Source organism: Lichenostomus cassidix, unplaced genomic scaffold (genome assembly GCF_008360975.1).
Source record: "Lichenostomus cassidix isolate B80296 unplaced genomic scaffold, HeHo_3.0 HiC_scaffold_33, whole genome shotgun sequence".
Classification (NCBI taxonomy): domain Eukaryota; kingdom Metazoa; phylum Chordata; class Aves; order Passeriformes; family Meliphagidae; genus Lichenostomus; species Lichenostomus cassidix.
The window spans coordinates 2,588,191-2,613,365 of NW_028147632.1; the positions used below are offsets into that span (position 1 = coordinate 2,588,191).

The 25,175-nt window shown below is 44.7% G+C and overlaps 2 protein-coding genes across 4 annotated transcripts; both read left to right on the top strand.

The window, feature by feature from the left end:
- The first annotated feature begins 193 nt into the window (after positions 1 to 193).
- On the top strand, positions 194 to 11,102 carry LOC146421486 (prefoldin subunit 6-like). Of its 3 annotated transcripts, XM_085047388.1 has the most exons (7): positions 194 to 251; positions 1,780 to 1,849; positions 3,543 to 3,613; positions 5,322 to 5,446; positions 10,163 to 10,258; positions 10,456 to 10,512; positions 11,051 to 11,102. In XM_085047388.1, exons 1-7 carry the CDS (start codon positions 201 to 203, stop codon positions 11,088 to 11,090), a joined length of 510 nt encoding a protein of 169 aa, XP_084903514.1. In that variant the 5' UTR covers positions 194 to 200; the 3' UTR covers positions 11,091 to 11,102. The 3 variants fall into 3 exon arrangements, with proteins under 3 accessions (XP_084903514.1, XP_084903515.1, XP_084903517.1); XM_085047389.1 differs by having other exon boundaries at positions 10,456 to 11,102; XM_085047391.1 differs by lacking the exons at positions 10,456 to 10,512; positions 11,051 to 11,102 and having other exon boundaries at positions 199 to 251; positions 10,163 to 10,369.
- Positions 11,103 to 13,369: 2,267 nt separating this feature from the next.
- LOC146421487 (tapasin-like) lies at positions 13,370 to 25,141 on the top strand. Its single transcript, XM_085047335.1, has 7 exons — positions 13,370 to 13,438; positions 15,662 to 15,838; positions 19,289 to 19,510; positions 21,206 to 21,450; positions 22,316 to 22,445; positions 23,664 to 23,999; positions 24,659 to 25,141. Exons 1-7 carry the CDS (start codon positions 13,411 to 13,413, stop codon positions 24,757 to 24,759), a joined length of 1,239 nt encoding a protein of 412 aa, XP_084903461.1. The 5' UTR covers positions 13,370 to 13,410; the 3' UTR covers positions 24,760 to 25,141.
- The last annotated feature ends 34 nt before the right edge of the window (positions 25,142 to 25,175 follow it).

A 25,175-nucleotide genomic window follows, 5' to 3' on the forward strand; every position in this document is an offset into this window, starting at 1 on the left:
ATATATGGGCAAAAGGGCGGGATTGAAGCAGGAAGCGGCGCTGTGCGCATGCGTAGAGATGAGGGGGACACTCCAAGTGAGTGGGCGTGGTTTTACCCATATATGGATAAAGTGGGCGTGGCTTAGCGGGCGGAAGGACGGAGCTTTATCCATAAATGGAAATTGTGGGCGGGGTTAGGATAGGTGGGCGTGGTTTGCGCATGCGCGTTGGGTTGTCTGGCAGGCTCGGAGCGGCGCGCGGCGAGCGGAGGGTGAAAAATGGGGAAAAACGGGAAATTTGGGGAAATTTGGGGGAATTTGGGGAAAATTTGGGAAATTTGGGCGAATTTGGGGGGAATTTGGGGGATTTGAGGGATCCGGAAGGGATTTGGGGCACCATGGGTGGGAATTTGGGGAAATTTGGGGATCCAGGAGGGAATTTGGGGGGAATTTTGGGGGAATTTGGGGAAATTTGGGGGAATTTTGGGGGAATTTGGGGGAAGTTGGAGGAATTTTGGGGGAATTTGGGGGAATTTGGGGGAATTTGGGGTCTCCAGGATGGGAATTTGGGGGAAGTTGGAGGAATTTTGAAAGATGATTTAATTCGATTTAATAATTGCTTCACTATTATACAATCATTAAAACAAATTTTTTATTAATATTAATTAATAATATTTAAAGGTTTATTAAGGACTACGAAGGATTTTAAAGGGTTAACCGTTAAGGGGAAATTTGGGGGAATTTTGGGAATTTTTGGGGAGATTTTGGGGAATTTTGGGGAATTTTTGGGGAGAATTTTGGGGAATTTTTGGGGAGAAATTTGGGAATTTTGGGGAATTTTGGGGAGAATTTTGGGGAATTTTGAATTTTGGGGGAGAATTTTGGGGGGAATTTTGGGGACAATTTTGGGGAATTTTTGGGGAGATTTTGGGAGTTTTTTTGGGATATTTTGGATTTTTTTGGGAATTTTGGGGGATTTTTGGGGATTTTGGGGGAAATTTGGGGATTTTGGGAATTTTGGAATTTTGGGGAATTTTGGGGAATTTTGGGAGAATTTTAGGGAATTTTTGGGGGATTTTGGGAATTTTGGGGAGAAATTTGGGAATTTTGGGGAGAATTTTGAAATTTTGGGGATAATTTTGGGGATTTTTGGGGAGAATTTTGGGGAATTTTTGGGGAGAATTTTGGGGAATTTGTTTGGGGAGATTTTGGGAATTTTTGGGGAGAATTTTGGGAATTTTTGGAGAGAATTTTGGGGATTTTTTGGGGACAATTTTGGGGACTTTTGCGGAGAATTTTGGGGAATTTTTTGGGGAGAATTTTGGAGATTTTTTGGGGAGAATTTTGGGGATTTTTTGGGAGAATTTTGGGGAATTTTTTGGGGACAATTTTGGGAATTTTTGGGGAGAATTTTGGGAATTTTTGGGGAGATTTTTGGGGAGAATTTTGGGATTTTTTGGGGAGAATTTTGGGAACTTTGGGGGAGAAATTTGGGGAATTTTTGGGGAGAATTTTGGGAATTTTTGGAGTTTCCAAGTGGATTTTTAGGGCTTTTTGTGATTTTGGGGGATTTTGGGGATTCCAAACCCATCTGGGGGGATTTAGGGGGATTTTTTGGGGGATTTTTTGGGATTTTTAGGGTTTTTTGGGGGTTTTGGGGACTCTGGAATTTTTTTGGGGGGGATTTTGGGGGTGGGGAGATCCCAAAAAATGACCCAAAATCCCCAAAAAATGACCCAAAATCCCCCAAAAATGACCCAAAATCTCCCCAAAAATGACCCAAAATCTCCCCCAAAAAAGCCCCAAATGGCAGAGTCGCTGCAGAAGAAGCTCCAGGGGGAGCTGGAGAAATATCAGCAATTGCAGAAAGGTGAGAAAACCCCCAAAAAAACCCCAAAAAACCCCAAAATTTGCCCCCAAAAAATCCCCCAAAAAATCCCCCAAAAAATCCCAAAATCCCCCTAAAAAACCCATAAATCTCCTCCCAAAAAAACCCCAAAATCTCCCCAAGAAACCCCAAAATTGGTCTAAAAAAACCCCCAAAATCTCCCAAAAAAACCCCAAAAAATACCCCAAAAACCCCTGAAATCCACCTAAAAAAATCCAAAATCTGCTCCCGAAAAAAACCCTGAAATCCTCTCCAAAAAAACACCCAAAATCTCCCCCCAAAAAAAGCGAAAAATACCCCAAAAAATCTCAAAATCTCCCTAAAAAAAATCCAAATTCTCCTCCCCAAAAAATCCCCAAAATCCTCTCCAATAAAAAAAATCCCAAAATCCCCTCGAGAAACCCCAAAATCCCTCAAAAAACCCCAAAATCTCCCCCCAAAAATCCCAAATCTGCCCCAAAAAAACCCAAAATCCTCCCCAAAAAACCCTAAAATTCTCTCCCAAAAAACCCCAAAATCCTCCTAGGATCCCCAAAATCTCCCTCCAAATCCCCTAAAAACCACCCAAACCCTTCCTGACCCCAGATTTTGGGGGTTTCTGACCCAAATTTTGGGTTTTTCTGACCCAAATTTTGGATTTTCCTAACCCAAATTTTTGAGTTTTCCTGATCCCAATTTTTGGGTTTTTCTGACCTAAATTTTGTCTCTTTTTGACCCCAAATTTTGTCTCTTTCTGATCCCAAATTTGGGTTTTCCTAACCCAAATTTTTGTGGTTTTCTTTCCCCAATTTTGGGTTTTCCTGACCCAAATTTTGTGTCTCTCTGACCCCAATTTTGGGTTTTTCTCACCCAAATTTTGGGCTTTTCTGACTCCAAATTTTGTCTTTTCCTGACCCCAATTTTTGGGTTTTCCTGACCCCAATTTTGGATTTTTCTGACCCAAATTTTGGGTCTTTTTGACCCCAATTTTTGGGTTTTTCTCACCCAAATTTTGTGTCTTTCTGACCCAATTTTTGTGTCTCTCTGACCCAAAATTTCTGTTTTTCTGACCCCAGTTTTGGGTTTCCTAACCAAAATTTTTGTGGTTTTCTGTCCCCAGTTTTTGATCTCCCTAACCCAAATTTTTGGGTTTCCCTAATCCAATTTTTGGGTTTTCCTGACCCAAATTTTTGGGTTTTTTTGACCCAAATGTGAGGTTTTTCTAACCCCAATTTTGGGTCTCCCTAACCCAAATTTTGTCTGTTTTTAACCCCAATTTTGGGTTTCCCTAACCTAAATTTTGCGTTTTTCTAACCTTAATTTTTGTGTTTTTCTAACCCCAAATTTCTCTCTTTCTAGCCCCAATTTTTGGGTTTTTCTGACCCCAATTTTTGTGTTTTTCTCACCCAAATTTTGTCTCTTTCTGACCCAATTTTTGTGTCTCTCTGACCCAAAATTTGTGTTTTTCTGACCCCAATGTTTGTTTTCCTGAACCAAATTTTTGTGTTTTTCTGACCCCAATTTTGGGTTTTCCTGACCCAAATTATTGGGGTTTCCTGACCCAAATTTTGGGTTTTCCTGACCCAAATTTTTGGGGTTTCCTGACCCAAATTTTATGTCTTTATGACCCCAATTTTTGTGTTTTTCTAACCCAAATTTTTGTCTCTTTCTGACCCCAAATTTTGGATTTTCCCAGAGCTGGGCAGAGCAGTGGCAGCGAGACAGAAACTGGAGACTCAACTGACTGAGAACAACATCGTGCAGGAGGTGAGACAAAAACACCCCAAAATCTGCCCCAAAAACACCCTAAAATACCCCAAAAATACCCCCCAAAATCTGCCCTAAAATACCCCAAAAACACCCTAAAAATACCCCAAAAATGCCCTGAAAAATCCCAAAAATCTGCCCTAAAATACCCCAGAAACATCCCCAAAAATACCCCAAAATCTGCCCCAAAAATACCCTCAAAATCTGCCCTAAAATACCCCAAAATCTGCCCCCAAAACACCCTAAAATACCCCAAAAACATCCCAAAAACATCCCAAAAATATCCCAAAAACACCCCAAAAATCTGCCCTAAAATACCCCAAAAACATCCCCAAAATATCCCAAAAATACCCCAAAATCTGCCCTAAAATACCCCAAAAACACTCTAAAAATACCCCAAAAATGCCCCAAAAATAGCTGAAAAACACCCCAAAATCTGCTCTAAAAAATGAAAAAATCTAAAAAAACCCTAAAATCTGCCCTGAAAAAATCTAAGAAAACCTAAAATCTGCCCTAAAAAATGGAAAAAAACCCCAAAATCTGCCTTAAAAAGTATCTAAAGAAACCAAAAATACCCCAAAATCTGCCCTAAAATACCCCAAAAATAAACTTAAATTCTGCCCTAAAATACCCCAAGAACACCCAAAAAATACCCCAAAAATATCCCCAAAATACCCCAAAATCTGCCCTAAAATACCCCAAAAATACCCACAAAAATCTGCCCAAAAATACCCCAAAAAATCCCCAAAATCTGCCCTAAAGTACCCCAAAAACACTCCTAAAAATATCCCAAATATACCCCAAAATCTGCCCTAAAAATACCCAAAGAAGTCCCAAAAATCTGCCCTAAAATACCCCAAAAATGCCCCCAAAAATACCCCAAAATCCCCAAAAAATCCCCAAAATATCCCAAAAATTCCCCCAAAATCTGCCCCAACGTACCCCAAAATCACCCTAAGATACCCCAAAAACACCCTAAAAACACCCCAAAAAGCCCATCCCAGTTCCCCCACCAAAACTCCCCATTTTTCCCCCCAAAATCCCCATTTTTTCCCCAAATTCCCTATATTTCCCCCAAAAATCCCATTTTTTCCTCTCAAAATCCCAATTTTTTATCCCCAAAGTACTTTCCCCAAAGCTCATTTTTCCCCCAAATTTCCCATATTTTCCCCACAAAAATCCCCATTTTCCCCAAATTCCTGTATTTTCCCTCTAAAATCCTTTTCCAAAAATCCCAAATTTTCCCCCAAAAATCCCAATTCCTCCAAAAACCCATTTCCTCCAAAATCCCAAATTTTCCCAAAACCCCAATATTTCCCCCAGAATCCCAATATTTTCCCTCAAAATCTCATTTTCCCCCAAAACCCCAAATTTTCCCCCAAAATCCCCATTTTTCCCCAAAAATCTCATATTTTACCTCCCAAATTTTCCCAAAATCCAATATTTTCCCTCAAAATCCCAAATTTTCCCAAAATCAAAATTTTCCCAAAACCCCAATAATTTTCCCCCGAAATCCCAAAATTTTTCCCCAAAATCTCATTTTCCCCCAAATCCAATATTTTCCCTCCAAAATCTCAATATTTTCCCCTTAAAACCCCAATGTTTCCCAAACTATTTCCCCAGCCCCCAATTCCCCCCAAAACCCCACATTTTCCCCAAAACCCCAATAATTCCCCCAAAACCCCATTAATAATAATAATATTTTTAGGAACTGAATCTCCTGGACGATTCCAACCCCATTTTCAAGCTGTTGGGTCCTGTGCTGGTCAGGCAGGAGCTGCAGGAGGCAAAAACCACTGTGGGGAAACGGCTGGAGTACATCAGTGGGGAGATGTAAAAACCCGAAATTTTGGGGGTTTTTGGGGTTTTGGGGTTTTGGAATATTATGGGATTTTTTGGGGATTTTTTGGGATTTTTTGCGGATTTTTTGGGGATTTTTTGGGGATTTTGGGGGATTTGGGGATTGGGGGGATTTGGGGATTTTGGGATTTTATTTTTTGGGATTTTTGCGGGATTTTGGGGATTTTGGGGATTTTGGGGAATTTTGAGATTTTGGGGAAATTTAGGGAAAAAATGGGGATTTTGGGGATTTTATTTTTTTGGGGGGTTTTAGGGGTTTTTATGTGGATTTTTGGCATTTTTATGTGGATTTTTGGGGTTTTTTTGAGGGGATTTGGGGTTTTTTGGGAAAATTTGGGAGATATTTTTGGGGATTTTAGGGGTTTTTATGTGGATTTTGAGGGGATTTATGTGGATTTTTGGGGTTTTTATGTGGATTTTTGGGGAATTTGGAGGGGATTTGAGGTTTTTTCCGAAGGGATTTGGGATATTCTGGAGTACATCAGTGGGGAGATGTAAAAACCCTAAATTTTGGGGGTTTTTTGGGGTTTTGGAATATTATGGGATTTTTTGGGGATTTTTTGGGATTTTTTTCGGGGGTTTTTGGGGGGATTTTGAGGGTTTTTTTGAATTTTTTGTGGATTTTTTGGGGATTTTTGGGGTTTTATGTGGATTTTTGGGGAATTTGGAGGGGATTTGGGGTTTTCCTTAAGGAGGTTTGGGATTTTCTGGAGTACATCAGTGGGGAGATGTAAAAACCCGAAATTTTGGGGTTTTGGGGTTTTGGGGTTTTGGGATTTTTTGGGATTTTTTGGGATTTTTTTCGGGGTTTTTTGGGATTTTTTGGGATTTTTTTTAGGATTTTTGGGATTTTTGGGATTTTGAGGATTTTTTGGGATTTTTTGGGGGTTTTGGAGATTTTGAGGGTTTTTGAATTTTTGTGGATTTTTTGGGGATTTTTAGGGGAGTTTTATGTGGATTTGGGATTTTATTTGGGAATTTGGGTTTTGGGGGATTTAGGGAAATTTGGGGATTTTGGGGGGATTTTACAGGTTTTATGTGGATTTTGGGTTTTTTGGGGGATTTGGGGTTTTTTTTTTTTGAGGGTTTTTGGGTCCTGGAGGGATTTGGGATTTTTGGGGAAATTTTGGGGTTTTTTGGGGATTTGGGGATTTTGGGATATTTTGCGGATTTTGGGGGATTTGAGGTTTTATGTGGATTTTTGGGGGTTTATTGAAGGGATTTGGAGGTTTTTTTTGAGGGAATTTGGGATTTTCTGGAGTATGGGGAGATGTAAAATCCTAAAATGTTTGGGGTTTTTTTGGGGTTTTGGGGATTTTGGGGGGTTTTTGGGGTTTTATTTTGAGGGGATTTAGTGGGTTTTGGGGGTTTTTTTGAGCATTTTTTGAGTGAATTTGTGGGTTTTTTGAGGGGATTTGGGGTTTTTTTGAGTGGATTTGGGGTTTTTCTGAGGGGTCCTGGAAGGATTTGGGATTTTTTGGGGGGATTTGGGGTTCTTAGGGGTTTTTTGAGGGAATTGGGGTTTTTCTGGGAGATTTGGGAGTTTTTTTTTGAGGGTATTTGGGATTTTCTGAGGTACACCAGCAGGGAAATATGTGAATCCCCAAATTTGGGGGTTTTTGGGGAAATTTGGGGGAAATTTGGGATTTTTGGGAAATATTTTGGGATTTTTTGCAGATTTTTTGGGGGGATTTTAGGGTTTTTTCTGTGGATTTTTGGGGTTTTTTTTAGGGGATTTGGGGTTTTCTTGAAGGGATTTTGCAGGTTTTTCTGGGGATTTGGGTTTTTTTTTTTTTTTGAGGGGATTTGGGGTTTGAAGGGATTTTTGAGGGGATTTTGGGAGATTTTGGGAGATTTGGGGTTTTATGGGGTTTGGGGGATTTTGGGGAGAAATTTGGGGTTTTTGGGGGAATTCAGGCGTTTCCTGGGGGGTTTTGGGGAGGTTTGAGGGGATTTGGGGGGTTTTGGAGATGTTTTGGGGTGGCTTTGGGTATTTTTGGGGGGATTTTGGGATTTTATGAGGGGATTTGGTGTTTTTAGGGGAATTTAGGGGAATTTATGGGAATTTTCCCCTGAAAAATCCCATTATTTTTCCCCCAAAATCCCAATTTTTCCCCCAATTTCCCCCCAAAATTCCAATATTTTCCCCCCAAACCCCAATATTTCCCAAAATCACATTAATTTTCCCAAAATCCCCATTTTTCCCCTCAAATCAATATTTCCCAAAACCCCATTATCTCCCAAAATCCATTATTTCCCAAAATCCCATTTTCCCCCAAAATCAGATTATTTTCCCCAATCCCAATTTTTCCTCCAATTTCCCCCAAAATCCCCATTATTTCCCCAAAAACCCCAATATTCCTCAAAATCCCATTAATTTTCCGAAACCCCATCATTTCCCAAAATCCCCATTATTTCAAAATACCATTTTCCCCCAAACCCCATTTTCCCCCCAACCCCAATATTTCCCAAAATCCCATTAATTTTCCCAAAATCCCACTAATTCCCCCAAAATCCCACTAATTCCCCCAAAATCCCATTTTTCTCCCAAAAATCTCCAATATTTTCCCCTCAAATCCCCCCAAAATGCCATATTTTTCCCCAATTTCCCCAAAAATCCCATTATTTTCCCCCAAAATCCCATTAATTTTCCCCAAATCCCATTATTTTCGCAAAATCCCTTTTTTCCCCCAAAACCCCAATATTTCCCCCAAAATCCCATTAATTGTCCCAAAATCCCATTAATTTTCCCAAAATCCCAATTTTTCCCAAAATCCCATTAATTTCCCCAAAATCCCATTATTTCCCCCAAAAAACCCCCATTATTTCTCTCCAAAAGCCCATTTTTCCCCAAAAAATCAGATTATTTTTCCCCCAAAATTCCCATTTTTCTCCCCAATTTCCCCCAAAATCCCAATATTTCCCCCAAAATCCCATAATTTTTCCCAAATTCCCATTATTTTCCCCCAAAATCCCAGTTTTCTCCCAAAAATCTCCAATATTTCCCCCAAAATCCCATTAATTTTCCCAAAATCCCATTTTTCCCCAAAATCCCATTAATTTCCCCAAAAAATCCCATTTTTGCTCCAAAATTCCCATTATTTTCCCACAAAATCCCCATTTTTCCCCACAAAATCAGATTATTTTTCCCCTAAAATCCCATTTTTCTCCCCAAATCCCATTATTTCCCCCAAAAAATCCCCATTATGTCCCCCCAAAATCCCATTTTCTCTTCAAAACAGATTTTTTCCCCCAAAATCCCAATTTTTCCCCAATCCCCCCAAAATCCCCATTATTTCCCCTGCAATCCCATTAATTTCCCCCAAAATTATTTTCCCCAAAATCCATTTTCCCCCAAAATCCCAATATTTCCCCCAAAATCCTAATTATTTCCCCAAAATCCCATTTTTCCCCAAAATCCCAATTTTTTCCCCCAATTTTCCCCCAAATCCCAACAATTTCCCCCAAACCCCATTAATTTCCCCCCAAATCCCAATTTTTCCCCCAAACCCCAATTTTCCCCCAAATCCCATTAACTTTCCCAAAATCCCAATTTTTCCCAAAATCAGATTATTTTCCCCCAAAATCCCAATTTTCTCCCAAAAATCTCCAATATTTTCCCCCCAAATCCCATTTTTTCTCCAAAATTCCCATTATTTCCCCAAAAATCCCATTATTTCCCCCAAAATCAGATTATTTTTCCCCTAAAATCCCAATTTTCTCACAAAAATCTCCAATATTTTCCTCAAATCCCATTAATTTCCTCAAATCCCAATTTTTCCGAAAATCCCATTAATTTTCCCAAATCCCATTAATTTTCCCAAAATCCCAATATTTCCCCCAAAATCCCATTAATCTTCTCAAAACCCCATTATTCCCCCCAAAATCCCCATTTTCCCACAAAAATCAGATTATTTTCCCCCCAAATCCCATTAATTTTCCCAAAATCCCATTTTTCCCCCAAATCCCATTAATTTCCCTCTAAAAATCCCCATTTTTGCTCCAAAATTCCCATTTTTTCCCCAATAAAATCCCATTTTTCCCCACAAAATCAGATTATTTTTCCCAAAATCCCATTTTTCTCCCAAATCCTAATTTTTTTCCCCTAAAATCCCCATTATTTCCCCAAAAATCCCATTTTTCCCCCAAAATCATTTATTTTCCCCCCAAAATCCCAATTTTTCCAATTTCAAAATCCCCATTATTTCCCCCAAACCCCAATATTCCTCAAAATCCCATTAATTTTCCCAAAACCCCATCATTTCCCCCAAAAATCCCCATTATGTCCCCCCCAAAATCCCATTTTTCCCCAAAATCACATTATTTTCCCCCCAAAATCCCAATTTTTCTCCCCCAATTTCCCAACATCCCAATAATTCCCCAAACCCTATTTTTCCTCAAACCCCATTATTTCAAAATCCCATTAATTTCCCAAAATCCCCATTTTTCCTCAAATCCCAATATTTCCAAAATCCCAATTTCCCCCAAAATCCCCATTATTTCAAAATCCCCATTTTTCCCCCAAAATCCCATTATTTTCCCCAAACCCAATATTCCCCCAAGCCCCATTAATTTTCCCCCAAACCCCACTAATTTCCCCCAAATCCCCATTAATTTCCCCAAACCCCACTAATTTTCCCCAAACCCCACTAATTTTCCCAAAATCCCACAATTTTCCCCCAAACCCAGGAAGCGCTACGAGCAGCAGATGCAGGATCTGGAGCGACGCTCCGAGCAGCAGCGCGAGGTGCTGGCCAGGCTGCAGCAGGAGCTGCAGGGCAAATCCTAAAAAAACCCCAAATTCCCAACATTTCGGGATCCAAAATCCCAAATTCCTGAGATCCCAAAACCCCAAACCCCAAAAATCCCCATTAAAATCTGTTAAAATATCCCAAAGTTGTGATTTTTGTCTCATTTTAACTTTAAATTCCTATTTTAAATGAAATTTTTGGGGATCCTGAGAATCCCAAAATTTGGGAAACCCAAAAATCCCAAATTCCCAAATTTTGGGACCCAAAATCCCAAATTCCTGAGATCCCAAACCCCAAAAATCCCCATTAAAATCTGTTAAAATACCCCAAAATTGTGATTTTTGTCTCATTTTTGCTATAAATTTCAATCTATAAATAGGATTTTGGGAGTCCTGAGAACCCAAAATTTGGGATCCCGAAATTCCCAAATTTTGGGACCCAAAATCCCAAATTCCTGAGATCCCAAAACCCCAAAAATCCCCATTAAAATCCATTAAAATACCCCAAAATTGTGATTTTTGTCTCATTTTTGTTATAAATTTCAATCTGTAAATGGGATTTTGGGGATCATGAGAATCCCAAAATTCGGGGACCCAAAATTCCCAAATTCCCAAATTTTGGGATCCAAAATCCCAAATTCCTGAGATCCTAAACCCCAAAAATCCCCATTAAAATCTGTTAAAATAACCCAAAGTTGTGATTTTTGTCTCATTTTAACTTAAAATTCCTATTTTAAATGAAATTTTTGGGGATCCTGAGAATCCCAATTTTGGGGATCCAAAATTCCCAAATTTTGGGACCCAAAATCCCAAATTCCAGAGATCCTAAACCCTAAAACCCCAAAAATCCCCATTAAAATCTGTTAAAATACCTCAAAATTGTGATTTTTGTCTCATTTTAGCTTCCAGTTTCAATCCATAAATGGGATTTTGGGGATCCTGACAATTCCAAAATTTGGGATCCCAAAAATCCCAAATTCCCAATTTTTGGGAACCGAAATCCCAAATTCCTAAAACCCCAAACCCCAAAAATCCCCATTAAATTTCATTTAAAATCCTCCAAAATTATGATTTTTGTCTCATTGTGGCTTAAAAATTTCATTTAAAACGAAATTTTGGGGATCCGGAGAATCCCAAAAATTTTGGGGATCCCAAAATCCCAAATTCCTGAGATCCCAAACCCCCAAACCCCAAAAATCCCTATTAAATTTGGTTTAAAAACCCCAAAATTGGGCAATTCGGAGCCCTGAGGGTTTTGGCGGGAAAGCCCTGGGGGCGTGGCCAAGCCCTGGGGGCGTGGCCAGCAGTAAGGATGATGTCATCCCAAAGGGGCGTGGCCAGTCGTTAAGGATGATGTAATCCAAAAGGGGCGTGGCCAGCAGTAAGGGATGATGTAATCCCTAAGGGGGCGTGGTTAGCACTAAGGGATGATGTCATCCTAAAAGGGCGTGGCCAGCAGTAAGGGATGACGTCATCCCAAAGGGGCGTGACCAGAACACCTATAGGGAAAATTTGGGGTAATTTTGGGGAATTTAGGGGTGAATTTTGAGGTCTTGGGGGAGGAAAGAAAATGGGGAAAAACTGGGGAAAAATGGGAAAAAACCGGAGAGGATTTTCTGTGCTTTTTCTGCTTTTTTCTGCTTTTTTTCCCCATTTTTTTCCATTTTTTTCCCCATTTTTAAAGTAATTTTTCTCCTTTTTTTACGTCATTTTTCACCATTTTTTATGTCTTTTTCACCATTTTTTTCGGGGAAAAAAAAAGAATGAAAAACTTGGGGAAAAAATGGGAAAAAAGGAGGAAAAATGGGGAAGATTTTCCTGCCTTTAATCCATTTTTTTCCGTTTCTCTCTCTTTTTTAGTGATTATTTAAATTATTTTTCCTGGGAAAAAAAGGGGGGAAAAGGAGATAAAAATCGGGAATAATTCACTGGCTTTTCTGCTTTCTTTCCCGTTTATTTCCAATTTTTTAAAACTCTTTTTTTATCTTTTTTCGGGGGAAAAAGAAGGGAAAATCATGGGGGAAAAGGAGGAAAAAAAAGGGAATATTTTCCTGGGTTTAATCAATTTTTTTCCCTGATTTTCCCTCTTTTTCCAGTAATTATTTATGGATTTTTTTCCTGGAAAAATAAGGGAAAAAATAAGGGGAAAAAAAAGAATAAAAATCTGGAATAATTCCCTGATTTTTCTGGGGTTTTAATGCTTTTTTTCCCTGATTTTTAAGTCGTTTTTTCCCTTTTTTTTTTCCGAAAAAATGAGGAAAAATCATGTGAGGAAAGTGTGGGAAAAAAGGAGAAAAAATGAGAAAAATGGAGGGAAAAAGTGAAAAAAGAAAAATTGAGGGAAAATCGTGGGGAAAAAATGAGAAAAAAAGGAGAGAAAAGAGTTGGGAAAAGGAGAAAAAAAAGAGAAAAATTGAGGGAAAAACGTGAGAAAAAAAGCGGAAAAATGGCTGAAATTTGTGGGGAAAAGAAGAAAAAAGGAGAAAAATGAAGGGAAAAGTGGGAAAAGGTGAAAAAATGTGGAAAATCGTGGGGAAAAAATGAGAAAAAATGGTGGGAAAGAGTGGGGAAAAGGAGAAAAAGGAGGAAAATTGAGTGGAAAAACGTGGGGAAAAGGATAAAATGGGGAAAAGAGTGAGAAAAAGTGGAAAAAAAGAGAAAAATGGAGGGGAAAGAGTGGGAAAAAGAAAAAAAAAGAGGAAAATAGCAGGAAAGTGTGGGGAAAAGGATAAAAAATGGGGAAAACCGGGTGAAAATGAAAAAAAAAATGGGAGGAAAAGCGAGAAAATGGGGAAATCGTGGGGGAAAAAGGAGAAAAAAGGGGAAAAAAAGAAGAAAAAAGGGGAAAAAAAGAAGAAAAAAGGAGAAAAAAATCGAGGGAAAAAGTGAAAAAAAAATGAGGGAAAAAAAAGAGAAAAAATGGAGAGAAAAGAGTTGGGAAAAGGAGGAAAAAAAGAGAAAAATTGAGGGAAAAAGTGAGAAAAAAGAGGGAAAATTGGTGAAAATCGCGGGGAAAAGAGGGAAAAATGAGAAAAAATGGTGGAAAATCGTGGGAAAAATGAGAAAAAATGGTGGAAAAGAGTGGAAAAAAGGAGAAAAATGGGAAAATTGGGAAAAGGGGAGGAGAAAACTCCTCCCAGTTCCCTCCCAGTTCAAACTGGGCGCGGCCCGAAGCGAAAGCGAAAGGATGGCGATCGCTCGGCTCGTGCTGGGAGGTGAGGATTGGGGAGAAAAAACCCCAAAATCGGGAAATCCCAAATCCCTCCCGACCCCAAATCCCTGGGGATTTAATCCCCAAATCCACCCGAACCCCAAATTCCCGGAAATTCCGATCCGAAATGCCCCAAATTCCGGGAAATCCTAAAAATTGAGATACCCTAAAAATCCGGAAACCCCAAAATCGGGAAATCCCAAATCCCTCTCGACCCCAAATCCGCCCTGGACCCCAAATTCCCGGGAAATTCCGACCCGAAATCCCAAAAATTCCCGGAATTCCCGATCCGAAATGCCCCAAATTCCCGGAAATCCCCAAAAAATTGGACACCCCGAAATACAAAAACCCCAAAATCGGGAAATCCCAAATCCCCCTCGATCCCAAATCGCGGGAAATTCAAACCCGAAATCCCCAAAATTCCCGAAAATCCCGACCCGAAATGCTCCAAATTCCCGGGAATTCGCGGCTCGGGAAACCCCAAAACCCGGAAAATCCCCAAATCGGGAAACCCCAAAACCCCTCCGATCCCAAATTTCGGGAAATCTCATCCCCAAATGCCCCAAATTTCCGGGAATTCGCGGCTCGGGAAATCCCCAAATTCCGGGAAATCCCAAACCCGGAAGCGGCTCGGCCGAAGCTCCTCCCCTAACCCCGCCCAGGACCCCAAAAATCCCTTTTTTCGCCCCAAAAATCCCCTTTTTCAACCCAAAATCCACTTTTTCGCCCTAAAAACCCTCTTTTTCACCCGAAAATCCCCCTTTTCAACCCAAAATACCCTTTTTCGCCCCAAAAATCTCCTTTTTCGCCCCCAAAATGCCCCTTTTCAACCCAAATTCTCCTTTTTCACCCCAAAAATCTTCTTTTTTGCCCTAAAAATCCCCTTTTGCCCCAAAATCCCATTTTTTTGACCCAAAAATCTCCTTTTTCACCCCAAAATCCCCTTTTGCCCCCAAAATCTCCTTTTTCGCCCCAAAAATCTCCTTTTTTTGCCCCACAAATCCCCTTTTTCGCCCCCAAATCCCATTTTTTACTCCAAAAATCTACTTTTTCGCCCCAAAAATCCCCTTTTTTGCCCGAAAATCCCCTTTTTTCCCAAAAAAATCCTCTTTTTTGCCCCAAAAATCCCATATTTTCCCAAAAAAAATCCCAATTTTTCCCCCAAAAATCCCATATTTTCCCCCCAAAACCCCAATTTTCCCCAACCCCCAATTTTCCACAAAATCCCTATTATTTCCCCAAAACCCCAATTTTCTCCCCAACACCGCAATATTTCCCCCAAAACCCCAATTTTCCCCAAAATCCCAATTTTCCCCCAAAACCCCCATTTTCCCCAAATCCCATATTTCCTCCCCAAATCCCCTATTATTTCCCCCAAAATCCCCATTTTTCCCCCAAAATCTATTTCCCCCAAAATCTCAATTTTCCCCCAAAATCCCAATTTTCCCCAAAACCCCCTATTTCCCCCAAAATCCCAATTCTTTCCCCAAATCCCATTTTTTCCCCCAAAAATCCCAATTTTTCCCCAAAAATCCCAATTTTTCCTCCAAATCCCTCCCAAAATCTCAATTTTTCCCCAATTTCCCCCAAAACCCCAATATTTCCCCCAAATCCCCTATTATTTCACCCTAAAATCCCCTATTTTACCCTCAAACATCCCAATATTTCCCCCAAAACCCCAATTTTCCCCAAAATCCCATATTTTCCCCCAAAATCCAATTTTTCCCCCTAACTCCCTATTTTCCCCCAAAATCCAATTCTTTTCACCCAAAACCCCAATTTCCCCAAAATCTATTTCCCCCAAAAATCCCAATTTTTCCCTCCAAATCCCCCAAAATCCCAATTTTTCCCCCAAAATCCAATTTTTTCCCCCAAATCCCCATTTTTACCCCAAATCCCCAAAATCCCAGTTTCCTCCAAGATCCTATTTCCCCAAAACCCCAATATTTCCCCCAAAATCCCCTATTGTTTCCCCCAAATCCCCATTTTCCCTCCCAAAATCCCATATTTTTCCTTCCAAATCTTCAAAACCCCAATATTTCCCCCAAATCCCCAATATTTCCCAATCTATTATTTCACCCTAAAATCCCATTTACCCTCAAACATCCCAATTTTCCCCAAAATCTATTTCACCCCAAAATCCATTATTTCTCCCAAAACCCCAATATTTCCCCCCAAGACCCCAATTTTCCCCCCAAAACCCCAATTTCCCCCAAAATCCCCCCAGGGCTCCTCCTGCCCCTCTTTGCGGTATCCGGTTTCGGGCTCTCTGCTGCTCTCCGCTGCCTCCTGCTGGACGAACGAGGAACTCCAACCCCCCGGGGAGCTCTGATCCGCGTTTTGGGGTCACCTGGAGAGCCCCGGGAGACCCCCGGGGACCCCAAAAACACCTATGACGTCATCGGTGAGAGATTTGGGGGGATTTTGGGGGGAAAAATTGGGGTTTTAGGGAAAATTTGGGTTCAAAAATTGGGATTTTTGGGGGAGAAATATGGGAATATTGGGGTAAATTTGGGGATCCTGGGGGTATTTTGGGGTCACCTGGAGAGGCCCGGGAGAGCCCCGGGGACCCCAAAAACACCTATGACGTCATCGGTGAGGGATTTGGGGGGAAATATTGGGATTTTGGGGGAAATTTGGGTTAAAAAATTGGGATTTTTGGGGTAAAAAATTGGGATTTTAGGGGTAAAATATGGGGATTTTGGGGGGATTTTTGGGATTTTGGGGTCACCTGGAGAGAGCCCGGGGACCCCAAAAACACCTATGATGTCATCAGTGAGAGATTTGGGGGGAAATATTGGGATTTTGGGGAAAAAGGATAGGGATTTTGGGGGGGAAATATGGGGATTTTGAGGGAGATTTTGGGGGATTTTGGGGAATTTTGGGGTGATTTTGGGGATCCTGGAGGATTTTGGGGTCACCTGGACAGCCCCGGGAGACCCCTGGGGACCCCAAAAACAGCTATGATGTCATCGGTGGGAGATTTGGGGGGATTTGGGGGAAATGTTGGGATTTTTGGGGAAAATTTGGGGGAAAAAATTGGGATTTTGGGGGTAAAATATGGGGTTTTGGGGGGGAAAATATGGGAATTTGGGGGATTTTGGGGTCACGTGGAGACCCCCGGGGACCCCAAAAACACCTATGACGTCATCAGTGAGAGATTTGGGGGAAAATATTGGGATTTTGGGGAAAATTTGGGTTCAAAAATTGGGATTTTGGGGGAGAAATATGGGGTTTTAGGGTGAATTTTGGGGTGATTTTGGGGTCCTGGAGGATTTTGGGGTCACCTGGAGACCCCCGGGGACCCCAAAAATACCTATGACGTCATCAGTGAGAGATTTGGGGGGATTTGGGGGAAAAAATTGGGGTTTTGGGGAAAGAAATGGGATTTTAGGGAAAAAAATTGGGATTTTAGGGAAAATTTGGGTTCAAAAATTGGGATTTTGGGGGAAAATATTGGGATTTTGGGGGGATTTGGGGGAGTTTTGGGGTCACCTGGAGACCCCCAAGGACCCCAAAACCACCTATGACGTCATCAATGGGAGACTTGGGGGGTCCTGGAGAGATTTTGGGAGAATTTGGGGGAAAAAATTGGGATTTTGGGGGAGAAAAGGGGATTTTGGGGGATTTGGGGTGGTTTTTGGGGTTTTTTTGGATGGTCCTGGGAGCTGTTTTAGGGTTTTTTTGGGGGATCCTGGGTGAATTTAGAGATTTTTTTTTTTGGGGTGATCCTGAGTGGATTTGGGGTTTTTTTGGGATTGTTTTAGTGTAAATTTTGGGATTTTTTGGGACTATTTTAGGGTAAATTTGGGATTTTTGGGACTATTTTAGGGTAAATTTTGGGAATTTTTGGGACTATTTTTGGGTAAATTTTGGGATTTTTTGGGACTATTTTAGGGTAAATTTTGGGATTTTTTGGGACTATTTTTGGGTAAATTTTGGGAATTTTTGGGACTATTTTAGGGTAAATTTTGGGAATTTTTGGGACTATTTTAGGGTAAATTTTGGGGACTATTTTAGGGTAAATTTTGGGGTTTTTTTGGGACTATTTTTGGGTAAATTTTGGTGTTTTTTGGGACTATTTTAGGGTAAATTTTGGGATTTTTTGAGACTATTTTTGGGTAAATTTTGGGGTTTTTTTGGGACTATTTTAGGGTAAATTTTGGGAATTTTTGGGATTATTTTAGGGTAAATTTTGGGTTTTTTTGGGACTATTTTAGGGTAAATTTGGGGTTTTTTGAGACTATTTTAGGGTAAATTTTGGGATTTTTTGGGACTATTTTGGGGTAAATTTTGGGATTTTTTTGGGGGTAAAATTTGGGATTTTTTGGGATACATTTTAGGATTTCTCCTGCCGAGGCTCTCCTGGCCCCATTTTGGGGTAAATTTTGGGGTTTTTTTAGGGTAAATTATGGGATTTTTTGGGGGTAAATTTTGGGATTTTTTGGGGTAAATTTTGGGATATTTTTAGGATAAATTTTGGGATATTTTTGGGATACATTTTAGGATTTTCTCCCTGCAGACCCCGAGTCCCTCCTGTCCCCATTTTGGGGTAAATTTTGGGATTTTTTTGGGACTATTTTAGGGTAAATTTTGGGATTTTTTAGGGTAAATTTTGGGATTTTTTTGGGATAAAATTTGGGGGTTTTTAGATTAAATTTTGGGACTATTTTAGGGTAAATTTTGGGATTTTCTCCCACAGACCCCGAGTCCCTGCTGTCCCCACTCTGAGCTTATTTCAGATTAAATTTTGGGGCTATTTTAGGGTAAATTTTGGGATATTTTTGGGATACATTTTAGGATTTTCTCCCCACAGACCCTGAGTCCCTCCTGTCCCCAATCTGGGGTTATTTTAGCGTAAATTTTGGGATTTTTGGGGGCTATTTTAGGGGGATTTTGGGGCTATTTTGGGATAAATTCTGGGGTTTTTTTGGGGTAAATTTTGGGATTTTTTTAGGATAAATTTTGGGATATTTTTGGGATACATTTTAGGATTTCTCTCCCGCAGATGCCGAGTCCCTCCTGTCCCCATTTTGGGGTTATTTTAGGGTAAATTTTGAGATTTTTTAGGGTAAATTTTGGGATTTTTGGGGTAAATTTTTGGATTTTTTTAGGGTAAATTTTGAGATTTTTTGGGACTATTTTAGGGTAAATTTTGGGATTTTTTTGGGATAAATTTTGGGGTTTTTTAGATTAAATTTTGGGACTTTTTTGGGATAAATTTTGGGGTTTTTTAGATTAAATTTTGGGATTTTTTTAGGATAAATTTTGGGATTTTTTTAGGATAAATTTTGGGACTATTTTAGGGTAATTTTGGGATTTCTCCCGCAGACCCCGAGTCCCTCCTGTCCCCATTTTGGGGTTTTTTGGGGTAAATTTTGGGATATTTTTGGGGATTTTTTGGGATACATTTGGGATTTTTCTCCCCGCAGACCCCGAGTCCCTGCTGTCCCCAATCTGGGACTATTTTAGGGTAAATTTTGGGGTTTTTTTGGGACTATTTTAGGATACATTTTGGGATTTTTGTCCCCACAGACCCCGAGTCCCTCCTGTCCCCAATTTGGGGTTTTTTGAGGCTATTTTAAGGTGGATTTTAGGGATTTTTGGGACTATTTTAGGATAAATTATGGGATTTTTTAGGATAAATTTTGGGATTTTTTGGGACTATTTTAGGGTAAATTTTAGGATTTTTCTCCCGCAGACCCTGAGTCCCTCCTGTCCCCAATTTGGGGTTTTTTGAGGCTATTTTAAGGTGGATTTTAGGGATTTTTGGGACTATTTTAGGATAAATTTTGGGATTTTTTAGGATAAATTTTGGGATTTTTTGGGATAAATTTTGGGATTTCTCCCGCAGACCCTGAGTCCCTGCTGTCCCCACTCTGGGGTCCCCCCCAGCCGCCCCCCCGCTGCGAGCTCAGCCCCACTGTCCCCCTGCTGCCCCTCCCCCCCGCGCCCCTCCCCCAGTGCCACCCCGCCCTGGGGACACCCTGGTGGCTGCTGGCCTTGGGGACACCGAGGGGCCAGGGGACACTGCTGCTGCGCCAGGGGACACAGGGACAGCCGGCCCGGCTGCACGGTGAGTGACAGAGGTGGCACCAGTGTTCCTGAATGTCCCTGAATGTCACCAGTGTCCCTAAATGTCACCAGTGTCCCCAAATGTCCCCAATGTCTTCAAGTGTCCCAAATGTCCTCAATGTCCCTAAATGTCACCAATGTCCCTAAATGTCCCCAATGTCCCCAATATCCCCAATGTCCCTAAATGTCCCCAATGTCTTCAAGTGTCACCAATGTCCCCAATGTCACCAATGTCCCCAATGTCACCAATGTCCCTAAATGTCCCAATGTCCCTAAATGTCACCTGTGTCCCTAAATGTCCCCAATGTTCCTAAATGTCCCCAATGTCCCTGAATGTCACCAGTGTTCCTAAATGTCACCAGTGTCCCTAAATGTTCTTAAACGTCCCTAAATGTCATCAACATCTTCAGTTGTCCCCAAGGTCCTCAATGTCCCCAAGTGTCCCCAAATGTCCCCAATGTCCCCAAAGTCCCCAATGTCCCTAAATGTCCCCAATGTCTTCAAGTGTCACCAATGTCCTCAATGTCACCAATGTCCCTAAATGTCCCCAATGTCCCTAAATGTCCCCAATGTCCCTGAATGTCCCCAGTGTTCCTAAATGTCACAAGTGTCCCCGATGTCCCTAATGTCACCAATGTCCCTAAACTGTGTCCCTAAAGGTTCCCAATGTCTTCAATTGTCCTCAATGTCCCCAATGTCCCTAAATGTTCTTGAATGTCCCCAATGGCCCCAATGTCCCCAAATGTCCCCAATGTCCCCAATGTCCCCAATGTTCCTAAATGTCCCCAATGTTCCTAAATGTCCCCAAATGTCCCCAATGTCCCTAAATGTCACCAGTGTCCCCAATGTCCCTAATGTCCCCAAAGTTCCTGAGTGTCCCTAAATGTCTTCAATTGTCCCCAATGTCTTCAGCTGTCCCCGATGTCCCCAATGTCCCTAAATGTCCCCAATGTTCCATGTTCGCAATGTCCCTAATGTCCCCAAAGTTCCTAAATGTCCCTAAATGTCTTCAATGTCTTCAAGTGTCCCCAATGTCCCCAATGTTACCAGTGTCACCAAATTGTGTCCCTATCCCAATGTCCCCCAATTTCCTCAATGTCCCTAAATGTTCTTAAATGTCCCCAATGTCCATAATATCCCTAATGTCCCCAATGTTCCTAAATGTTCCTAAATGTCCCCAGTGTCTTCAAGTGTCCCCAATGTCCTCAATGTCCCCAAAGTCCCAAATACCCCCAATATCCCCAATATCCCCAACATCCCCAATGTCCCCAATGTCCCCAAATGTCCCCAATGTCCCAAAATCCTCCAAATACCCCCAATGTCCCCAAAGTCCCTGGTGCCCCCAGTGTCCCCAATGTCCCCCAATATCCCCAATGTCCCAAATGTCCCCAATCCCCTTAATGTCCCCAATATCCCCAAATATCCCCAATGTCCCAAAATGCTCCAAATACCCCCAATATCCCCCAATGTCCCCAATGTCCCAAATGTCCCCATTGATGTCCCCAATGCCCCCCAATATCCCGAAATGTCCCTAACACCCCCAAATGTCCCCAAATATCCCCAATGTCCCCAATATCCCCAATGTCCCCAAATGTCCTCAATGTCCCCAAATGTCCTCAATGCCTGCAGTGTCCCCAAGGTCCCCAATGTCCCCAACACCCCCAACGTCCCCGACTGTCCCCTGCTGTCCCCGCAGCCTCGCTGTCCATCTCCACGCTGACGCCGTCCCCCCGCGGCCTGCTGGGCTCCCCGCAGACCCTGCAGTGCTCCTTCCGCCCCGCCCAGCGCCCCTTCCGCCTCGAGTGGCTTCACCACCGCGACGGCGTCACCCGCCGCCTGCTGGCCTTCGACTCGGCCGCCGCCCGCGTCACCCAGGCCACCCCGGGGGCGCTGCTGCTGCTGGGGGGGGACGGCCAGGCCGAGGAGCCGGCTGGGGGACAGGTGAGGGACAATAGGGGGGTGGCGGTTGGTGGGGTGGGATGGGGGTTGGTCCTCCTGGCCGCTAGGGGGCGCTGTGGGGGTGGAATTGCTGTGGTCCTCCCAGCCACCAGGGGGAGTCACTGGCACTGAACGCCTTTGGTCCTCCTGGCCTCTAGGGGGCGCTGTGGGGGTGGAATTGCTTCAGTCATTCCAGTCACCATAGGGAGTCACTGGCACTGAATCCCTTTGGTCCTCCTGGCCGCTAGGGGGCGCTGTGGGGGGTGGGTGAACCTCTTTGGTCCTGCCGGGCGCTAGGGGGCGTGTCTGAGGAAGGGCTGGTTTTGGTCCTCCCGTCCGCTAGGGGGCGCTGCGGGGGGTGGGATTGCTTCAGTCCTGGCACTGAACGCCTTTGGTCCTCCTGGCCGCTAGGGGGCGCTGGGGGGGTGGAATTGCTTCAGTCCTCCTAGCTGCTAGGGGGCGCCAAGAGCATGGAATCTCTTCAGTCCTCCCAGCCGCCAGGGGGCTCAGCTGGCACTGAACCCCTTTGGTCCTCCCGGCCACCAGGGGGCGCCAAGAGCAAGCAATCTCTTCAGTCCTTCCAGCCACCAGGGCAGTTCTACTGGCACTGAATCCCTTTGGTCCTCCCGGCCGCTAGGGGGCACTGTGGGATTGCTTTGGTCCTCCCAGCCACCTGGGGGCGCCACAGCAATGGAACCTCTTTAGTCCTCCAGGGTGCCGGGGGCGCCACAGCCATAGAATGTTTTGGGGTTTTATTTAGTCCTCCCAGCCACCAGGGGGGCGCCACTGACATTGGACCATCTCAGTCCTCCCGGCCACCAGGGGGCGCCACCGACACATAATTTTTTTTTTTTTTTGGTCCTCCCAGCCGCTAGGGGGCGCCCAGGAGGTGTCTCTGCAGCTGCAGTCGCTCTCTGTGTCTGACGAAGGCTCTTTTGTCTGCTCCGTGACCACGCCCCGCGGGCAGCTGCAGCAGGTGCTGCACCTGGACGTGATTGGTCAGTGCTGGGGGACTGGGAGGGACTGGGAGGGACTGGGATGGACTGGGAATGAACTGGGAGGGACTGGGAAGGGAGTGGAAGGGACTGGGAGGGGATTGGGAGGGACTGGGATGGACTGGGAATGAACTGGGAGGGACTGGGAATGGATTGAGAATGGCACTGGGAGAGACTGGGAGAGACTGGGAGGGGATTGGGAGGGAACTGGGAGGGACTGGGATTGAACTGGGATGGACTGGGAGGGAACTGGGAAGGGAGTGGGAGAGACTGGGGATGGATTAGGAATGGCACTGGGAGGGACTGGGAAGGGAGTGCGATGGACTGGGATTGAACTGGAAGGCATTGGGAGGGACTGGGATGGACTGGGAAAAACTGGGAATGGATTAGGAATGGCACTGGGATGGACTGGGAAGGGGATGGGAGGGTTCCCAGTAGCTCCCAGTCCATCCCAGTACCCCATAACTGCCCATACTGGGAAGGGGCGGGGCTCAGGTGTATCCATGTCATCCATACTGGATCCTCACCAATGGCTCCCAGTTTGTCCCAGTTTGTCCCAGTTTGTCCCAACCTCCTCCCAGTCCCTCCCAGTCCCTCCCAAGTCCATCCCAGTATATCCCAGCCCCTCCCAGTCCATTCCCAGTCCCTCCCAGTATATCCCAGTATATCCCAGTCCCCTCCCAGTTCCTCCCAGTCCATCCCAGTTCCTCCCAGTCCATCCCAGTGCCCTCCCTGTTTGTCCCAGTTTATCCCAGTCCCTCCCAATGCTCTCCCAGTATATCCCAGTGCCCTCCAGTCCATTCCCAGTCCATCCCAGTCCCTCCCAAGTCCCTCCCAATATATCCCTGTCCCATCCCAGTTCCTCCCAGTCCATCCCAGTATATCCCAGTGACCAATCCCACTGTCCCCAGCCCCGCTGCAGATGTCCCTTTTCCCATCCCAGCTGTCCCCAGGGGTGACAGTCGAGCTCCCAGTCCCTCCCAGTCCATCCCAGTCCCTCCCAAGTCCCTCCCAATATATCCCAGTCCCCTCCCAGTTCCTCCCAGTCCATCCCAGTGACCCCTCCCACTGTCCCTAACCCCCCCACAGGGTCCCTTTTCCCATCCCAGCTCTCCCCAGGGGTGACAGTTGAGCTCCCAGTCCCTCCCAGTCCCTCCCAGTCCATCCCAGTCCATCCCAGTCCATCCCAGTCCATCCCAGTGACCCTCTTGCTGTCCCCAGCCCCCCCGCAGGTGTCCCTGTCCCCTCCACAGCTGTCCCCAGGGGTGACAGTGGAGCTGCGCTGTGACGCCGTCGGGTTTTTCCCGCTGGACGTCACCATCAGCTGGGAGCAGCAGAGCCAGGGGACAGTGCGGCCACTCGGGGTCACCTCGGGGGTCACCTCGGGGGTCACCTCGGGGGTCGCCTGGAGCTCGGGGCACCGGCGAGCGGCCGATGGCACCTTCAGCCGCAGCGCGGCCATCAGGGTGACACCGGGGACAGCTGGGGACAGCTACAGCTGCCTGGTGACACACGCGGCTTGGGACACTCCGCACCGCGTCACCGTGAGGGTGGCAGGTGAGGGGACATTGGGGACACGGCTGGGGACATTGGGGACATCGGGGATGGGGTTGGGGACACCTGGGACAGAGTTGGGGACATCAAGAATGGAGCTGGGGACACCAGGAATAGGGTTGGGGACATCAGGAATGGCGCTGGGGACAGCTGGGGACATACCTGGGATGGAGATGGGGACATCAGGAATAGGGCTGGGGCCATCAGGGTGACGCCGGGGACAGCTGGGGACAGCTACAGCTGCCTGGTGACACACGCGGCTTGGGACACTCCGCACCGCGTCACTGTGAGGGTGGCAGGTGAGGGGACATTGGGGACACGGCTGGGGACATTGGGGATATCAGGAGTGGGGTTGGGGACACCTGGGGACATTGGCGATGGAGCTGGGGACACCTGGGGACATTGGGGACACACCTGGGATAGAGCTGGGGACATCAGGAACAAGGTTGGGGACATCAGGAACAGGGTTGGGGACACTAGGAATGGGGTTGGGGACACCTGGGGACACCAGGAACAGGTTTGGGGACATCAGGAATGGAGCAGGGGACACCTGGGGACATCAGGAACGGGGTTGGGGACACCAGGAACAGGGGTTGGTGACACCGGCGAGGTGTTGGTGACACCAGGGCTTTGTCACCGATGTGTCCCCAATGTCCCCACAGGTGACGCCGTGCCCAGCCTGGAGGAGATGGCGGGGATGGCCTTGGTGGCTTTTGTCACCGCGGGGCTGTGCCTGCGGGTGTGGCCCTCCTCGGGGAGGTGACATCGGCTGGCCTCAATGTCCCCAACGTGTCCCCAATGTCCCCAGTGTGTCCCCAATGTGTCACCAATGTCCCCAATGTGTCCCCAATGTCCCCATGTCTCCATATTTTGATGTCCCCAACTGTTCTCCGTGTCACTCCGTGTCCCCACCGTGTCCCCTCGTGTCCACCCCCTGTCCCCAAGTGTCCCCAATGTGTCCCCAAGTGTCCCCAAGACCCCCCGGCGTCCCCCCCACCGTGTCCCCAAATGTTCCCAGATGTCCCCTCCGTCCCAGGGGGTGTCACCACCCGACGGATCCAACCCTGTCCCCAACCCTCCCCATTGTCCCCAACCCTCCACGATGTCCCCAAATGTCCCCAACCCCCCCCCATTGTCACCACGCCCCCAAAACGTCCCCAAATTTCCCCCAAAATAAAA